The sequence below is a fragment of the Armigeres subalbatus genome, chromosome 3 (genome assembly GCF_024139115.2).
Source record: "Armigeres subalbatus isolate Guangzhou_Male chromosome 3, GZ_Asu_2, whole genome shotgun sequence".
Lineage (NCBI taxonomy): Eukaryota > Metazoa > Arthropoda > Insecta > Diptera > Culicidae > Armigeres > Armigeres subalbatus.
The window spans coordinates 202,457,572-202,477,515 of NC_085141.1; the positions used below are offsets into that span (position 1 = coordinate 202,457,572).

General features: G+C 42.6%; 1 protein-coding gene and 1 long non-coding RNA gene across 2 annotated transcripts; both read right to left on the reverse strand.

The window, feature by feature from the left end:
- Positions 1–10,125: 10,125 nt before the first annotated feature.
- Positions 10,126–14,398, reverse strand: LOC134219302 (uncharacterized). The gene is made up of 2 exons (XM_062698023.1): positions 13,399–14,398; positions 10,126–10,478 (listed from the first exon to the last, which is right to left on the reverse strand). Exons 1-2 carry the CDS (start codon positions 14,396–14,398, stop codon positions 10,126–10,128), a joined length of 1,353 nt encoding a protein of 450 aa, XP_062554007.1.
- Positions 14,399–14,723: 325 nt separating this feature from the next.
- Positions 14,724–15,490, reverse strand: LOC134223778 (uncharacterized). The gene is made up of 3 exons (XR_009982719.1): positions 15,115–15,490; positions 15,012–15,060; positions 14,724–14,855 (listed from the first exon to the last, which is right to left on the reverse strand). It is a non-coding gene; the product is annotated as an uncharacterized LOC134223778 (long non-coding RNA).
- Between the last annotated feature and the right edge of the window lie 4,454 nt (positions 15,491–19,944).

Sequence of the window (19,944 nt, forward strand, 5' to 3'; positions counted from 1 at the left end):
CATCACTGAAGCCGGTTGAAAACATCTATCACGTTTGCGAATGCGGATCGGAGGAAAATGTGGATCGTATGATGAAGGATTATTTCAACGCGGAAGATTGTGGAGTGAATTATCCTGATATGCTGGAATCAGAAGACATTGGGAGAGCACGTGAGATTATGAAGAAAACAACGAGAAGAATAGGTGACCGTTTTGAAACAGGACTACTGTGGCGTTCAGATTACGTTGAGCTACCCAACAGTTATCCAATGGCCGTACGACGACTCGAGTGTATGGGAAAGCGGATGAAACGTGATCCGCTTCTCAAGGACAGTATCCACCGTCAAGTGAAGGAGTATCAAGAGAAAGGGTATGCACGGCGAGCAACTGAGAAGGAGCTTATCGAGGCGGATCCCAGAAGAATATGGTACCTTCCCTGGGCGCCGTTTGCAACCCGAAAAACCAGGTAAAACTAGATTAATATGGGACGCTGCGGCAAAAGTTAATGGATATCCTTGAACACTCTTCTGCTTCCTGGGCCTGATCTTCTGGTTCCTCTTCCCTCCGTTCACTTTCGATTTCGTCAATTCCTGTTGCAATCAGCGGAGACATCAAAGAGATGTTCCACCAGATAAATGTTATCGAAAGTGATCATCTCTCACAAAGTTTCCTGTTCCGCGACAGTCCAGATGACGATCCCAGCGTTTTCGTTATGAAAGTATTGACTTTCGGAGCAACAAGCTCCCCCTCGTCTGCCCAGTTTGTAAAACCAGAATGCGCAGGAGTTTTCTGAGAAGTTTCCGAGAGCAACAGAAGCAATATGCAAATGCCACTATGTCGACGACTATCTCGATAGCTTTGAGACAGTCGAAGAAGCGAAGTCGGTGGCTAGTGCGGTAAGGTGGATACATTCGAAGGGAGGTTTTGAGATGCGACATTGGTTGTCAAACGAGCAAACGATCCTGGAACATCTGGGAGAATCAACGAATGAATCACTGAAAGATTTGTCGCTGAAAACAGACTCTGAACGTGTCCTGGGAATGCTGTGGAACACGGAGACTGACCATCTACTTTTTTCGACGTCGTTCAGGGAAGAAATCTCAATATTGATTAGAAATAACTCGACTCCGACTAAACGGCAAGTATTAAAGTGTGTCATGAGTCTTTATGACCCACTAGGTTTGCTAGCTTGCGTACTCGTACACGGGAAAATTATGATGCAAGAGATTTGGCGCAGTGGCATCAATTGGGATGAACAGATCAACAGTAATATCTTCGTAACGTGGCAAAAGTGGATCAGAAAGCTGTATCAGGTCAATGAAGTTCGAATTCCGAGGTGCTATTTCCAGAATGCTGGAGCGGACCTTTATGATTCTCTAGAAGCCCATGTGTTTGTTGATGCGAGCGAGGCAGCGTATGCCGCGTTGGTGTACTTTCGAGTTGTCTACCCGGAAGGAAAAGCAAAATGTGTTTTGGTGACTGCAAAAACTAAAGTCGCTCCTTTGAAATTCGTCTCGATTCCTCGATTAGAGCTCACGGCGGCTGTTATAGGAGTTCGTCTTTTCTCGTTTACAAAGGAATATCACACCGTTCGGATCCATCGCTGCACGTACTGGTCAGACTCGGAAGTAACGTTGGCATGGCTCCGATCTGATCATCGCAGGTATCGGCCTTTCGTGGCTTGTCGGGTCGGAGAAATTTTATCATTATCCAGCGTGAAGGATTGGAGATACGTTCCAAGCAAGCTAAATGTTGCGGATGACGCCACAAAATGGAGCGTTGAACCTTGTCTTGAGGATCATGGCCGTTGGTTCAGTGGTCCACCATTTCTACAGCTGCCGGAAAAAAATTGGCCTAAACAAAAAAAGACATTGGAAAGTACAAACGAAGATCTGCGAGCTTGTTACCTACACTTAGAAGTGCCAGTTATGGACAGTCCGATTAACTTTGAACGGTTTTCTAAGTGGAACCGGCTTCTGAGGACGACTGCATTCGTGCTTCGCTTTGTAGATTTCATAAAAGGAAACAAATACATTGGTATTAAGCACGTCACAGGATTGATGCAAGAGGAGCTGCAAAGAGCGGAATTTACGCTGTGGAAGATCGCACAGTTGGAGGCTTATCCTGATGAGCTCGCGATATTGACGAGGAATAAAATATCGGCACCGACTGAGCAAATGCAATTGGACAAAGGAAGCCCACTGTGGCACCTCACACCAATGGTGGACGAGCATGGAGTTCTGCGAGTTGATGGCCGTATATCAGCAGCTCGAGAGGCCCAACACGACGTGAAGTTCCCCGTGATACTGCCCAAAAATCATCGACTTACTAATCTCATAGTAGACTACTATCATCGAAAATTCTTGCATGGTAATTCTGAAACAGTCGTCAACGAGCTACGACAACGATTTTACATCGCTCAGCTGCGGGCTATTGTTCGACGAATATCCAAGCGATGTCAGAACTTCCGGCGGCACGCCTATCTCCCAGTGTTCGACCGTTCACTCATATAGGGGTCGACTATTTTGGACCCATCGGGGTGAAGGTAGGCCGAGCATCTGTAAAACGTTGGATTTGTCTTATAACTTGCCTTACGATACGCGCCGTACACGTTGAGGTCGCATACGACTTGTCTACAAAGTCATGCATTGCTTGCCTACGTCGCTTTATCTGCCGACGAAATATATTCCGACAATGGGCGTAACTTTTCTGGAGCAGATCGAGTATTACGGGAGCAAATCCAGCGTATCGAACGGGACGCAGCCTCAACATTCACTAATGCGGAAACAAAGTGGTTGTTCACACCACCCTCGGCACCACGCACGGGTGGCTCGTGGGAGCGTATGGTACGCTCTATCAAGAAAGCGATGGCTGGCTTCCCTAGTGATCCGAACCTTGACGACGATGGACTGCACACACACCCTAGTAATAGAAGCAGAAGCGATCGTAAACTCGCGACCGCTTACTTATCTGCCACTTGATTCAGTTGAACAGGAAGCGCTGACTTCGAATCATTTCATTATGGGAAGTTCTACTGGGGTCAAACAGCCAGCAATGAAACTCAACATAACTGAAGGAACTATCAGGATGTCCTGGGATTTGATTCAACAGCGTGTCGACTACTTTTGGAAAAGGTGGATATTTACCGACGCTTATGAAACGAACGAAGTGGTTTGATGAAACAAGACCAGTTTGCCCTGGTGATGTAGTGATCATAATTGACGAAACTAAGAGGAATGGATGGGTACGTGGTCGCGTTCTAGAGGTTACCGCAGGCAGGGACGGTAGGATTCGACAGGCAATGGTACAAACATCAGGAGGACTATTCCGACGACCGGTCTCAAGATTGGCGGTGCTCGACGTGACTAGGCGTAGTGAAGATGAAGATCCCGTACATCATCACAGGGAGGGGGATGTTGTCACGCCTATATCATCGGCATCCCTAACCACGATGCCTCTACTGTAACGAAATCATCGTTCGCTCTACCAGCGCTAGGTTCGCTAGCACACGTAGAGCTGTCAGAGATATTGTTCTATGGTATGATATCAACATGCAAATCATCTTGTTTGGATCGAAAACCAATGTGCTTACGTGCTACCTTAAAATCTATATTTTTCCTAAATTTATCACTAAAAGTAAGTTGAATTCATATTTGAACTAAAATACTTAACTTAATGCTACCTATTCTAAACTACAGTTGAAATAAACTAGAAAGAACCGTTCTGAAGGTAAAATTCTTGTGCGATTTATTATCGTTTGATATTGGTAGGTTACTTGTAATATTTTCTGCAAATAAATTTACTATATGTATGTTGTAATAACCTCAGCAGGGTGATAACGCAAATAGCAGGATATAAGCCGAATATAAGCCGTATTTGTAGTAAATAGGCACTATTTAATGTAAGTGATTAATATCAAATACTGCGGAACCTAAGTAACTTTACCTACAATTAATTTACAGCTTGAAGCATTTCGCCAATAAAGTTTGCTGTCAGGAAGTAGTGTTAGTTTTGTTATTTAACACCCTTACCACCGTCTTGCCTGAGTGGACGGACCTTTACAGGTCCTTCCTCCCCCGGTTTTGGAGGTACCTGACCGGGGTTCAGCTTCCCAGCCCCACTACCCTTGTTCGGGGTAGTAACCCTCCGCGTTTTGGAGCGGCCCCCAGGAGCTCATCCTGAGACTGTCTCCCCTGTTTTTGTGTCTGCTCCGTTGGAGTAGTCACCCCGACGTACCCGCAAATACTTGAGCCTCAGTCTGGGCAGACTTTGGCACCACCGTCTTAGCTGGCACGCCTTCGGTCGACTCGACCTTGCCTGGAGTCCGCGAATCCTTGGGCCTCAGTCTGGGTAGACCTCGACTCCACCGATTTCACGGGTTTACACTTGGCCGTCCTGACCGCCCTCTCCAGCTTGGCGTCCAGCATCGACTTTCGAAGTTTCTGCAAGCTCCTCTTGAGGTCCTTGCTGATATTATGCTTCGATGACGCAAAGTCGATGATGGCGTCCAGCTGTTCCGTCGCCACCTCGAAGGCCGAAAGCCCATCGCGTTTGCGGTTCATCGCCTTCACAAGCCATGGGCCGTCAATAACCCCTTCCGGCGTTTTTATAGCCGAGAGGAAGGTTGAGTGACCCACGCTGGCGCTGCGCACTGAGCTGCCGACTATTGCCTCTGGCCTCCTAGGCGGAGACCTGAACAACCCACCTCTTGCGAAGGGGTTGTCGCCTACACTACTACCACTAATTGAAGAATTGACTTGGTTTTCCATTTTGGTCCCACGAGTTGCTCGGGAAAGAGGTCCACCACGCCAGAGCCCAGCATAACGCGGTAAGGGACAATTACTGTGGAGGGTGCCCAGGTACCCCACAGGCTCCGTTAAAGGCCTAGCTTATTATTTCACCCCTGGCCATGCATCCCATCGGCACGGGTCGCTTGACGCCTTGGGATTAGGGGTTAGGGACGATGGTCCCGGTCTAACTCGCAGTGGCCATGGGGAGGGGTCGTCAAGCCCTTGGACAAAGTCCCTGCTGCCCCCACAACTGTTACTGTCCTCTTAGATGGAGCATAGAGCAGTATACTAGGGTGTTAGATAATCTTGTAGCGAGACTAACTGGTCTTAAGCCATTAGTTGCCGATGACTTCAACACGTGGGTAGTGGATTGGGCCTCTGGGTTCACTAACGCTAGAGGTAATATCCTGCTAGAGTCTCTAGCGATACTGAACGTAGTCCTGTTGAACGAGGGCCAAGCGCCAACGTTCAAAGGACCGAATGACGAGTCATGCATCGATGTGACCTTCTGCAGCGCGGGCTGAATGGTGGAACTTGGATGGAGGGTTCACTTAGGGTATACTGCTAGTGACCATCAGGAAATACATTTTATGGTTAGCTACACTGCCGTGAATCGTATAACTGGATAACCATTACCCATTAGCGTAATTTTTCTTCCTTGCGCTTGTTGTCGTGCTCTTCAACCTCTACTGAGTTGGTATTGGTTTTGAGCGTGGTATGGATGGCAGTCTTATTTTTCTGGATAGAAGCGATAGCTATATTTGCAGCTACTGGACAGCGGGTTGTTTGCTTTGCTGCATCAGCGTATGATTTTGGCACTAGGAGTTTTTTTTTGCACGCAGTTACACCCACGTGAACAATGTATGCACATGTTACGCTGCCCAAAGTGTGATTTCACCATCAATTGTTACCCATGACTCGATGTAGCGTTCTACAATCATTTTAAAAATGCGAACGCCGGTCGAAACTCCTGGAAAATAAAAATCGCCTCCCCATCGTTGCTCACGTATGTCCATTATCTCGCCGTACTTGTTGAGAAAATCGATGATTTTTTGATCGGATACGTCCTCTACTGCTCTATCTTCAAGGGTGATTAGCAACGAATAATTTTTCCCGTCAAACACTGAATTCATGTTAGTCATCGTGTTCTTCGCATACACGTTGCGCAAGCGCTAGGTCGATAACTTTATCGAAAGTTACACCGAGAGTTCTGCTGTTTTGGATTCGTAGCACTTCACTTTGTTTCAGACCCAGAATGGTCGCACAAAATTTATGTATTATAGCGACGTCCGGTTTCTATTCGGAATGTATATTCCCGCCGGCCCATCGCGGAGCTGTGTTATGCACTATGACACTTAACGGCTCAGCGATGAGCTAAGTTGGAACGAGAAACGACACTACTGGATTAGTTGTGACTTCCACGGAACGGTAGCAAACCGCGTCTGTTCAGCTCAAAAGTTGAGCGCTCACTATAACTAATCACTGTCGCTCGCATGAGTATGTATCGCTAGTCAAGTTGAAAACCGAAATGGGAGACTAGCGAAGTTGGATTTTTCTCGCAATCCGTACGTTAAACCTAACTTCGCTAGTAGTGCACTAGTCTAATTAGGCCCTAATTTGACTAGCGCGCCACTAGCGAAGTTAGGTTTAACGTACGGATTGCGAGAAAACTCTAACTTCGCTAGTCCCGTATTCCGGTTTTCAACTTAATTGAGTATATCTTGTGGGGCAAGTACAATGGATACACTATGCCCTGGGAGTTGAGAATATGTCCCACCCGAAAACATCCTAGACTGGACCGAGAATCGAACTCGCCATCCGGAACCGGAATGGCAATCCTACGCCTTTGCTCGCAACACAGATAAAAAATGTATAAAAATGTATAAATGTATTTTCATGCACATATTTGAGGCATGTAAATAAACGTAATATTCAATCGATCGCACAGGTCGGAAGGGAAGAGTTCTTTCGCCCAGTCATTGGAAAGAAGAGTCCAAATTCTTGGTGTGATGCGGCTTTATGCTTACCGTGCCTACGAATGAATGGTTAGGGGGGGTCTAAAAAGAACCTAATCGCTAACGGAGCCTGTGAAGCACCAGCGCTTACTGCGCTAACCGGAGCTATGGCGTAGTTGACTTTTTGCTTCTCCGAAATAATCGGCTACTCTTATTCAATCTCAACTTGAGGTTAAATAAGGGTGGGATTATGAGCATGTTTTTATTTAGTTTTTCAACAAATTGTCACCTATATGGATTCGCTTTATGCGTTATACACATTGTACTCTGTGTTTCGTCTTTGACTTTCTTGATAAGATACCAATTTGGTTTCATCGTTGTTGTTCATATTAATGCTGAAGTTGTGGAGTGCATTATCTTAATTTGCAATGGCTTCAGTTAAGATAGCTCAAATCAATCTTCAGCATAAAAGAACAGCAACGATTAATCTTTGTAGACTTATGCAAAATGGCAAATCCCAAGTGGCTTTGGTGCCGGAACCCTATTTTCGCAAGGGTAGCCTCTACTTAGGTAACCTAATGAACCCGGTTTTTGCTGCTTTCAGTAAAGAAATGGCAAACTCTCGATCAATGCCGCGTGCATGTGTGCTTGTTAACAATGCTATTGTTGCTACACTTATCTCTGAACTAACAACCAGAGATGTATGTGCTGTCACAATTGATGCAACTGCCGGAACCCCCGTCAAGAAATACGTCTATTGTTCGGTTTATTTACCACATGATGAACTATCCCCTACGGATGCTTTCAAACGAGTTGTCATATATTGCACTTCAAAAGCCTTCCGCTAATTGTCGGCAGTGATGCTAATGCTCATCACATCATCTGGGGTAGCTCGGATATCAATCTGAGAGGCTCCAGCTTGATGGAATACTTAAGTAGTACCGAACTTAGTTTACTTAACATAGGCAATCGCCCAACCTTTATGGTATCTAATAGAGCAGAAGTGTTAGACATAACCCTTTGCTCCAACAGAATCAGTCACGAGTTGACGAATTGGCATGTGTCAGATGAGGAATCGATATCTGACCATCGCTACATCTACTTTGATCATTTGAATGTTACTTCGCAGACCTTGCGTTTTAGAAATCCTCGTTCAACAAACTGGGATCTTTGCACAGAGTTGCTCTCTACCAAATTTCATGGATATCTACCTTCTATAGAAACTCCTACCGACTTGGATGATGTAGTTGATACTACAACGTTGCACATCGTGGAAGCTTTCGAAGAAGCTTGCCCTTTACGTTCTGTAAAAACCTCAAGAGGAACCCCTTGGTGGAATTCCGATTTGGCTAAGCTACCCGACTAGGAGAGCATAACTGAAACTGAACACAATATTAACATATTGTGATATTTATAACTTATTTTGATAGAATTTTGTTCTTAGTAGCCATTATCTTTCAAATGTTGTAACAGGATTTTATCATAATATGATTTAAAAAATGCTTGACACCGAATTGCCCAACAGTAGGCAATTAAAATAGATGTAGCAAAGTCTTCCAGCCATATGGATATCACAACGCAAATATAATTTGCAAAGGTTGCCTTATTTGTAATGTTGTTAATTTCATGTTCTCGAAAAATATTCTTGTTCATTCAAAAACAAAAATTTCTGATTGTTGATCACAATCTGGAGACCTATCACGAGCTGTAAAAATTTGCAACTGCACAGAAATAATATATTTTGTATCTGATTCTGTTATAAATTTATAACAAAATATGTTATTTTTATGATAAAATTGTAACAAAATTTGATAGTTTTTTGTTTAGTAGTGTAGTGTAGTTTAGTAGTAGTGTAGTGTAATTTTTGATAGAAATTTAGATAAGGTACACTGGGGGAAGTGGAAAAAGGGGGTAAGTGTAAAAATCGACTCGAAAAATTGGAATTTCACATACTTTACAGTTTTTACCACACCATAACATTGTGCAAGAATACACTTTGATGCCCACACTAATACTATATTAAAATTTGTATAATACACTAACACGGTTAACGCTTGAACTGTCTTTTTAGGTTTCGTGAGAAGTTGATTTTATCATTCATAAAATTACATTTTATTTGCACCAATTTTCCCTTTTTCAAGTGAATTTATATCACAATACAATTAAACTAATCCTATTCAATTTGTAGTGGTTATTACCATGAAAGGAAAAAAATCAAAGATTTTACACTTACCCCTGGTATCAAACACTGCGGGGGAAGTGGAAAATGTTCTGATAACGCAAATTTTTCCTTCCCTCCAGGGTTTATTTGGATAGCTGTGAATCTTAATATGTTCCTTCTTTGTTACCATTGTGATTTCAGTGGTAATTGGACTAATGTACATAAGAAAACGCCTGATCAATCCACCTATCGGTATGAATGCCTTTCACATGTTTTACATATGAAAAAAATCTATGAGAATGAAAAAAAAAGCACTGGTAGGTGAATATTTTCCATAATGCACATTCATTTATATTTTTAGCAAGTGTTGCAGTTGAATGCAATTTTTTGTGCGAACAAATTGGTTAAGGACAAGTGCTTGAAAATAGCAGATAATTTTGTACGTGTTTTGCGCACACACATACATACAAACACGTACACACAGACGTCATCTCAATTCGTTCAACTAAGTTGATTAGTTTATAAACCTATAAGCCCCATTTTTCCTATAAAAAGCTCATCGGGGCGAATATATAGATTTTACGTACACTTAATGTTCGAGAAGGCAAAACCAGCCCTCCACTAGCTATTACGAGAATTCCTGGGACCTATTCCGTTAAGCCAATGAAATTATTCATCAAAAGATACTTAGAGCAATTACCGTTTTGATTTTTGTTATATGTAACTACTCATTACAATTGAAGGTCAAGGTAACATGGGTTTTCCACTTACCCCATCCCACTGGGTTAAGTGGAAAAACAACTCCTAATTTTTAAATCTTTTTCCATCAATTTCAAGCAACTAAAATGGTATGCATTACCGCACAGTTGGTGCAAAATTGACTGTTTTTGATAGCCCATTTTGATTGTTTTAAAGAGGATACTTAAAATGAATAAGGGTACTTCACTAAAGGGGTTCCTCGATCAAGAGCGGTGAAATAAAATAAACTGTTTCAGTTGAGGTTTCAGAACAGACTGACTATCTGGTTTTATTAATTATATACTCGAGCCCTTCGACTCAGTTCGTTTGTCCGAGCGACAAACGTCAAATGACATTTCAGAGCGCATAGGGGTGCGCAAGTAACTATAACAATTCTTCCCCTTTTACTATGTTATAACAATAATCGGAACGCGAAATAAATCCACGAGAGTTCAAACAATTCAAGAACAAATATCGAATTCAAATCATTGAAAAACTAAATCTAATCCGAAAATTTCCAAAATTCAATCATAATGATAATCAGCACTACGGTGTTCTTTCCTAGGGCGCTTCGATCTTCGGAGCTCCACCACCCGACGACTTTCGGAAGTTCGACGTTTTCTTTTCCTCCCTCCCTTCGAGCCTGTTCCTCTTCCACTTCGCCACTGGCCAGTGGGCTATTCGTCACATCGCCAGTGGGCGGCTCGTCTCCCGGGGTACTCATATCGTCGTTCATTCCGCTGGCTCGCTCCTCCCTCGTAATCAAAAACATTCGGCCCTCGCCATTGAGTTGTTGCTTTAGAGATCCTGACCTGTGATCTTTTGCGCCATTATCACCACGTTTCCAACGCATATCTGTAAAACATGTTGAGAGTACTTTTTAATAAACGTGGCTTTTAATCCATCTGGTCTGATGTTGGGGACTATTATTTTGTACCACACTTCATCCCCAGTCATCAGATTGTCAATAGCATCATGGTAAATTTTAGGAGAAATTCTATTCTGATGTTCTGTATGACCTTCATCATCTACATGTGGTACTTCCATATGACGTTTAAAACTATTTTAGGATTAACTAAATCTAAAATAGTCTTTGGTTTATATGAAAATATTCTTTCAGATGGAAAATGTCCATCTTTCGTTAAATTATTATTTCTAAAGTTGAATAAAAACAAATTTATCTGGTCTTCCAGATCCAACTCCGAAATCTCTGGGTCCATTAGAAACCTTTTAAGTACTTCCTTTACCGTTCTAACCAGCCTTTCTGCTTGACCATTACTTGATGGATTATATGGTGGGCTTTTCATTACTTTAATGCCTTGCTTTTCTAAAAAGTCAACAAATGTCTTGGAGTTGAAAGGAGGACCATTGTCCGAAACTAAGACGTCCGGTAGACCGAACCGCGCAAAAATTCTACCAGTTTTTAACACTTTGTTTCCATCCGTACCACGTCTCATCAATTCAATTTCGATCCACTTGGAGAAACTATCAACCAATAACAGGTAAGTACAGTGTTTGTAAAAGAAAATCAATATGAATCCTGCTAAACGGTCTCTCGTAGTTGGTATCCATTTAGATATTTCTTTTGGCTTATGAACTATTGCCATACTGTTACATGCCTCACAGTTAGTAACATATTTGTCTATATCTGCATTAATACCATACCAATATACTGTACTGCGTGCTAATTGCTTCATTTTGATAAGTCCTGAATGATTTCCATGCAACAGTTTTAAGATGTTTTTTTGGAACACCTGGGGTATAATGACTCTGTCCCGAAAAAGGAGACATCCGTCTACCAATTCTAAATCCAAAAAATTTGAAAAGACATCTGAAAATTGTTTGTCTATTCTTTCGGGCCACCCATTGACCATAAAACATTTAACTTTCTGCAGGAACGGGTCGTTTTTTGTTGCTTCCGCTATTAACTTAAAGTCGATGGTTATTTCCTTACTAAAATTTATACTTTTAATGGCTTCTGTATCCAAATAATCAGGAACTTCTTGGGGTAATGGAAATCTTGAACAGAAATCAGCGTTCCATAATTTATTTGATGGTCGATAGATAATGTTGAAATCATATATAGCCAAATCTAAAAGAAATCGTTGCAATCTCGTCACATAAATCGAGTTTTTCCTTCTTTTCCGAAAATTCCCACTAAGGGTTTGTGGTCTGTATAAACAGTAAAACTTTGTCCGTAAAGATATTTGTGGAACTTTTTAATAGTGCATACTAAAGCCAACGCCTCCAAATGTAGAATAGGATACTTTCTTTGTGCACTGTTTAATGAGAATGATGTAAAACAAATCGGTTTTTCTGTTCCATCTATCACGTGGGCTATTAAACCCCCAAGACCGTAGCTCGACGCATCCGATATTACAACAATCGGTTTTTTAGGGTCGTAAAACTCTAAAAAATTTGTTTTTATCAGTAAACTTTTACTCTTGGAGAAAGCTCTCTGACAATTGTCATCCCAGATGTATTGTACTTTATTTTTCAATAAATTATATAATGGAAATAATTCAGAAGATAAGTTGGGTATAAACTTGTGATAATAATTTAGTAAACCTAAGTATGATTTCAACTCTGACTCATTTTAGGAGCATTTGCTTTCTCTATAGTTGATATTTTATCGGGACAAGGCTTAAGCCCTTTGTCACTAATAATGTGTCCTAAATGTTGAAGCTCCTTAACAAAAATTTGCACTTTTCAAAGTTTACCTTTATGCGAGCCTTAGCTAAACGTTCCAATACTAACAAGAGCTTGATCTTACAATCCTCAGCTGTCGTTCCAGCAATTAAAACGTCATCCAAATAACAAGAAACATTTTCGATACCTTCCAATACTTTATCCATGACTTGTTGAAAAATAGAGGCACTCGAGGATGCCCCTTGTGGCAATCTATTGTATTTGTATAAACCTTTCATTGTATTGATAACCACGAACTGCTTGGACCTCTCCGTCAATTCTAATTGGGTGTATGCCCCTTCAAGGTCAAGGGCACAAAACACTCTACAACCAGCCAGATTAGCAAAAATATCTTGTGGTGTAGGTAAAGGATATGAATTAGGTATCAGAGCTTTATTAATAGAAACTTTACAATCTATGACTAGACGGATTTCATTATTTTTCTTCATTACTATGATGATTGGAGAAGCCCATTCACTAGTATCAACTCGAGTAATAACCATTTCTTTTTCTAATTTGTCTAAATAATCGGAAACTTTATCCTTCAATCTATAAGGCACGTCGTAAGCTTTTTTAAAAATAGGAGTTTCGTCCCTCATAATCAATTCTGCTTTAAATCCATTGATAGGGGTGGTGAAGTTTTTCGTAAATACGTTTTTGAATTTGTTTTTCAAATCATCAACGGCAATTCCGCCGGATTCATCAATTCTGTTGATTGGGAAGGAATTTGGAAAAAAATGTCTCCAATCGGGGTAAAACATGTCCAGCCAAGTTCGACCAAAAAGCGGGTAAAAATCATTGTCACAATCTAACACTGGGAGCTGCATTACCGCCTCTTTACCGTTTATTTTACCAAAACCCTTGCTTCCCTTCAATTTTCAATTTTGTTCCGTTAACAACCATTAATGGTTCATTGTATTTACGCAGTTCATTGATAAAATTCGACGAATATTGTCTTTTACTAATAACAGACACAGACGCGCCACAATCAATTTCCATTTTCAAACATTTTGCTCTATTTCCACTTCTACTAAACAAGGGTTACTAATTTTGTTTATAGACGCCACCATCATACATTGAAGATTACCTGAGTCGCTGTCGTCATCATCTTCGTCGTCCCTAGTACGCATTCTCTCCAACAGCTCCGTAATGTGACGGTCAGCGGAGGGTCCTGGTCTATACGATTCAACTAGGTTGACTGCATCACGGTTAAGGTTCTTTAGTTTGAAGCACTTTTTACGGATGTGACCTTTCACACCGCAAAAATTGCATATCATTTGTGAATAGTCAGGTCGTGTCCACTGTCTTTGTCTTCCAAACTGTCCTCCCTGCTGCCGAAAATTCCATGCCTCCGATCCTTGGATTCTGTGCGTTCGCTCTGCCGGTCGAAACCCTAATCTGCTCCTTACAGGCCCTCTGCTATTGCTTTCCCTATCATCACTTCCTTCTTGGTCTTTCCGAACGAAATCATAAACCTTGGATAATCTTGTCGCCGCCACGCCCATGTGTACATTTGGCCTATTTGCAACTGCGGCTACCATAGCTGGATGCACTAAGTTCGGTTGATTAGCTGTCCCTGCATTCGCTCTAGCTACTTCCCATGTAGCGATTATTTTCTCTGCATTTGCTAGATTTAATTTGTCTTCACTTAATAGGCGCTGCCTAAGATTGTTATCAGTAATGCCGGCAATAAGGCGGTCGAGTATTGCGACCTCCTTAAAGTTCTCAAAGCAACAAAATTCTGCTTGAAGTTTCAAGTTTAAAATGAAATCTTCCGTTGACTCATCTGGGTTTTGTACTCTGGTACCAAATTTGTACCTTTGTACTAGATCAGGGTCTGTTTTGTCCAGACGATTCTTCAACTTGGACACAATATCATCTAGTGCTGCATGTTCAAAGTTTCCCCCCGGAAAAAGAAGCTTCATTTCTGCGAATATTACTGGACCACTCATGGTGATGAAATAGGCCAGTTGGTCTTCTTCCTTCACCTTATTCACCCTGAAGAAATATTTTAACCGGGTGAACCAATCGTTAAACGATGTTCCCCTACGATAGGGTTCTAGTGAGAAGGCTACACTGGAGCTCATTGTACGAACTACCAAAGCCAACAAGTTTCTTTTTATGTAAAATATAGAACCAAAGCCAAATATTTAATAAAAAAAATATCACAGTACCATTCAAAACAAATTGTCAATTCATTTAGCAATACGTAATCACCGCATATACAATGTTCAGCATAAAATAAAATAGAAATAAACAAAAAATATCACATTAAATTCTCTATAAAATCACGATTATCTAGCCAAAATTATTTGATAAATTACGACACATTAACATGAGGACTCACCCTGAAATACAATTAACCAGTCTGCGGCTTGCTGTTAGATTCCGTCGAACACCACTAAATTTCCGTGAAAACCAAAGGGACTGAATTCCTCAGCGGATGGAGAGAATTATCTCGAATCCAGCTATCCGACTCCGTTGAGCCCTTTTGCCTGAAATACCGGAACGAGGCTCGATGCTTAGCACGCTGCTTAAAAAAACCTTTATTCAATAAAAGAGAATAACTATTAACAATATGTTAAACAAAAGACAACACAATAAAACATTTGTTCTGTCAATGCGAATAAAGATTTTTATTCTGGTCACCCTATTATTTCCAATCACACAATACAGTGAAAAGGCCTTTTCGCTTCTTACCACCGCGATTACCAAAATGACGCTATCTTTCCACGCTTTTAGCTATTCGCTGAAAAGAAAACTTTTCTTTTTGAGTTTTCTTTCAGCTACACACTTTACTTACGATTCAGCGACGTCTGCGGGTTTCGGATGATTGGTTGTAGAATAAACTCAATATCTTAATTCTCGCCGGCGTTAGGAGATAGTTCAGCACACAATGGCTACACCAACGATGTGCGCGGTTGGTAGTTTCCGATGATTATTCGCTTCCAATTTGCACCGTCGCAATCAATAAACTAGTGGGTTTTTAGTCACTTTTTGCACACGCGTTATGTTCTTCTGCTCGTCGCCACTTTTAAAGAGGATACTTAAAATGAATAAGGGTACTTCACTAAAGGGGTTCCTCGATCAAGAGCGGTGAAATAAAATAAACTGTTTCAGTTGAGGTTTCAGAACAGACTGACTATCTGGTTTTATTAATTATATACTCGAGCCCTTCGACTCAGTTCGTTTGTCCGAGCGACAAACGTCAAATGACATTTCAGAGCGCATAGGGGTGCGCAAGTAACTATAACAGATTGAATGCATTTAGATCATTTAAATTGGTTTTACACTAATTCTAACATGCACTATCGATTTTTCCTTTTCCACTTCCCCCAGTGTACCTTATTTAAACAACATCCTGCAACATGTCTCCAACAAATTTTGTTATAAAAATTTAGTATAACATAATAACATTATTATTATTTAATCAGACTAAGGCCGAAGTGGCCTGTGCGGTATATAAGAGTCTTCTCCATTCGGCTCGGTCCATGGCTACACGTCGCCAACCACGCAGTCTACGGAGGGTCCGCAAGTCATCTTCCACCTGATCGATCCACCTTGCCCGCTGCGCACCTCGCCTTCTTGTGCCCGTCGGATCGTTGTCGAGAACCATTTTCACCGGGTTACTGTCCGACATTCTGGCTACGTGCCCGGCCCATCGCAGTCGTCCGATTTTCGCGGTGTGAACGATGGATGGTTCTCCCAACAGCTGATGCAATTCGTGGTTCATTCGCCTCCTCCACGTACCGTCCGCCATCTGCACTCCACCATAGATGGTACGCAGCACTTTCCTTTCGAAAACTCCAAGTGCGCGTTGGTCCTCCACGAGCATCGTCCAGGTCTCGTGTCCGTAGAGGACTACCGGTCTAATTAGCGTTTTGTAGATTGTCAGTTTGGTACGGCGGCGAACTCTATTCGATCGGAGCGTCTTGCGGAGTTCAAAGTACGTACGATTTCCAGCCACTATGCATCTCCGAATTTCTCTGCTGGTGTCATTTTCGGCAGTTACCAGTGAGCCCAAGTACACAAATTCTTCTACCACCTCGATTTCGTCACCACCGATGCAAACTCGCGGTGGGTGGCTCACATTGTCTTCTCTTGAACCTCTTCCTATTATGTACTTCGTCTTCGACGTGTTGATGACTAGTCCGATCCGCTTAGTCTTAGTCAGTCTGATGTAGGCTTCCTCCATCTTCTCAAAGTTACGTGCCATAATATCTATGTCGTCGGCGAAACCAAATAGCTGGACGGACTTATTGAAAATTGTACCACTCGTGTTAATCCCTGCTCTTCGTATTACCCCTTCCAAAGCGATGTTGAATAGCAAACACGAAAGACCATCACCTTGCCGTAACCCTCTGCGGGTTTCGAAGGGACTCGAGAATGCCCCTGAAACTCGAACTACGCACATCACCCGATCCATCGTCGCTTTGATCAACCGTGTCAGTTTATCCGGAAAACCGTGTTCGTGCATTAGCTGCCATAGCTGGTCCCGATCGATTGTATCATATGCGGCTTTGAAGTCGATGAATAGATGATGTGGGCACGTTGTATTCGCGGCATTTCTGCAGTACTTGGCGAATGGCGAACACCTGGTCCGTGGTGGAGCGTTCGCCCATAAAACCCGCCTGGTACTGCCCCACGAACTCCCTTGCAGTTGGTGCTAGTCGACGGCATAAAATTTGGGAGAGTACCTTGTAGGCGGCGTTCAGCAATGTGATTGCGCGGTAGTTGCTACAATCCAGCTTATCGCCCTTTTTGTAGATGGGACACACGACACCTTCCATCCACTCCTGCGGCAAAACTTCCTCTTCCCAAATCTTGGTAATGACCCAGTGCAGCGCTCTAGCCAGTGCCTCACCACCGTGTTTAAATAGCTCCCCTGGTAGTTGGTCAACCCCATTTGTTGTTCTTAAGCCGGCCAATCTCCTCCTGGATTTCCTGGAGATCCGGAGCCGGTAGAATTATGCCCTGCGCGTTCTCCCAGGTCCATCACCATACCGCCATCTTCGTCTGCCACATCGCCATTCAGGTGTTCTTCGTAGTGCTGCCGCCACCTTTGGATCACCTCACGCTCGTTCGTAAGAAGGTTCCCGTTTATGTCCTTACACATATCAGGCTGTGGCACGTGGCCCTTACGTGAACGGTTTAACTTCTCATAGAACTTTCGTGTGTTATTAGCGCGGTACAGTTGCTCCGTTTCTTCACGGTCTCGATCTTCCTGCTGGCGCTTTTTCCTCCGGAAAATCGAGTTTTGTCTGTTCCGCGCCTGTTTATATCGTGCCTCGTTCGCCCTCGTGCGGTGTTGCAGCAATCTCGCCCATGCTGCATTCTTCTCTTCCACTAACTGCTCACAGCATTCGCCGTCATACCAGTCGTTTCTCTGATCCGGGGGCACCGTTCCAAGTGCAGCGGTTGCGGTGCTACCAATGGCGGATCGAATATCTCTCCAGCCATCTTCAAGAGACGCTGCGCCTAGCTACATAATAACATAGGTTGATTTAATTTTGATATGACCTTCTAGTCGGGTAAGGAAGCAGTGCAGAAGGAGTTGGAACAGACGCCATTCAGCAGGACCGGATACTTTCAAGTTAGCTCGCAAAGCTTACAAGAAGGCTCTACGATCTGCTGAACGATCCGGCTGGAAAAACCTTTGTGCAAATGTTTCCAATTTGAGTGAAGCCAGTCGTTTGAATAAAATTCTTGCGAGATCCGAAGATTTCCAAGTTGGCGAAATTCGCAAGCCAAATGGCGACTACACTTCTTCTGATGAAGAATCGTTAGAGCACTTAGAGTTTTAGACCCATCAGTCTGACCTCATTTCATCTGAAATGCTTAGAACGTATTATCGATCATCACATTCGTGATGACTGTTTGGCAAACATGCCTCTTCATGTTAATCAACATGCTTACCAATCTGGAAAGTCCACCGTGACTCTTCTACACAAGGTTGTGTACGATATCGAGAAAGCATTCGCTCAAAAGCAATCGTGCTTGGGTGCTTTCTTAGATATTGAAGGTGCTTTCGACAACGTGTCTTTCGATGCAATATTGAAAGCTGCACGTTGTCATGGGCTACCTAATATTATTACCAAATGGATTCACCAGATGCTTAAAAACCGACATCTCTACTCGACATTACGTCAAGCAGCGATTAGGAAATTAAATGTCTGCGGATGCCCTCAAGTATTATCTCCACTTTTGTGGAATCTCGTTGCAGATACGCTATGGAGGTTACTCAATAATGACGGTTTTCCTACCTATGGATTTGCCGACGACTATCTAACATTGATAGTGTGTTTGTGCATTACTACCTTATTCGACCTGATGCAAAACGCTCTTCAGGTAGTTGAAAGTTGGTGTCGCCAATATGGCCTTTCAGTCAATCCGAATAAAACATCTATTGTTCTTTTCACGGAAAATGTAATCGTAATGGTATTCGTCCATTACATCTTTTTAGTTCTGAAATCAATGTAACTGATCAAGTAAAGTATGTGGGTCTAATTTTGGATTCAAAGCTTTCCTGGACTCCTAACATTGAGTTCAGAATAAAAAAGGCGTGTATGGCTTTCGGCCAATGCCGACGAACCTTTGGTAAAACTTGGGGTCTTAAACCCAAATATATCAAATGGATTTACATAACAGTTGTACGACCAATTTTGGCTTACGGATGTCTTGTGTGGTGGCAAAAGGGGGAAGTGAGGACAATTCAGTCTTGTACTTACCGACTATGGGTACTCGGTTTTATGGAAGAGAATCCTGTAAACCGCAGCTCTACACACACTTCGTTGTTACCGCTTATGGTTAATTGGGACAAAATTTTCCTTGCTCGAAGTGATCTCACACACGGTAGTAGTTATCTTTATATTTGGAGAGAAGTATGTCGGAATGCATTGTTTGTTACACTGACGGCTCCCTCCTCGAAGGTAGAGCAGGTGCAGGCGTCTATTCGCGTGAGCTGAGATTGGAACAGTCACACTCACTGGGTACACACTGCACTGTCTTTCAAGCGGAAATATTTGCCATCACTGCACTGCAGCAACGCATTATGGGCAAAGTAATATACTTCTGTTCAGATAGCCAAGCAGCTATCAAAGCTCTCGCCACGGCCAACTCAAGGTCGAAGTTAGTAATCGCATGTCGAACTCAAATTGAGGAACTGAATTCAGTTAATACTTTACACCTTATATGGGTACCTGGCCATTCTTCCATAGCTGGAAACGAATTGGCTGATGAGTTAGCTCGTAATGGAGCATCGCATGACTTTATTGGTCCTGAGCCAGCTATTCCAATATCCAAGTGTTGGGTGAAGCTTTTGATCAACTCTTGGGCTGTCACTCAGCACAAATGGCATTGGAGTAGTCTGGATTCATGTCATCAATCAAAATTGCACATCCGGGAGCCATCTCCGGTAGTAGCAAGCTATTTAGCTAATCTGGCTAAACAGAATTGCAGGGTCTTAGTCAAGGCCTTGACAGGTCACTGCCGACTGAACTATCACATGGCAAATATTCAACGCGTTGAATCATCTGTTTGTGATAGTTGTGAATCCGATTATGGAACTTCTTATCATCTAATATGTAACTGCCCAGTCTATGCACAATTGCGCTTCCAAATATTTGGTAAACAC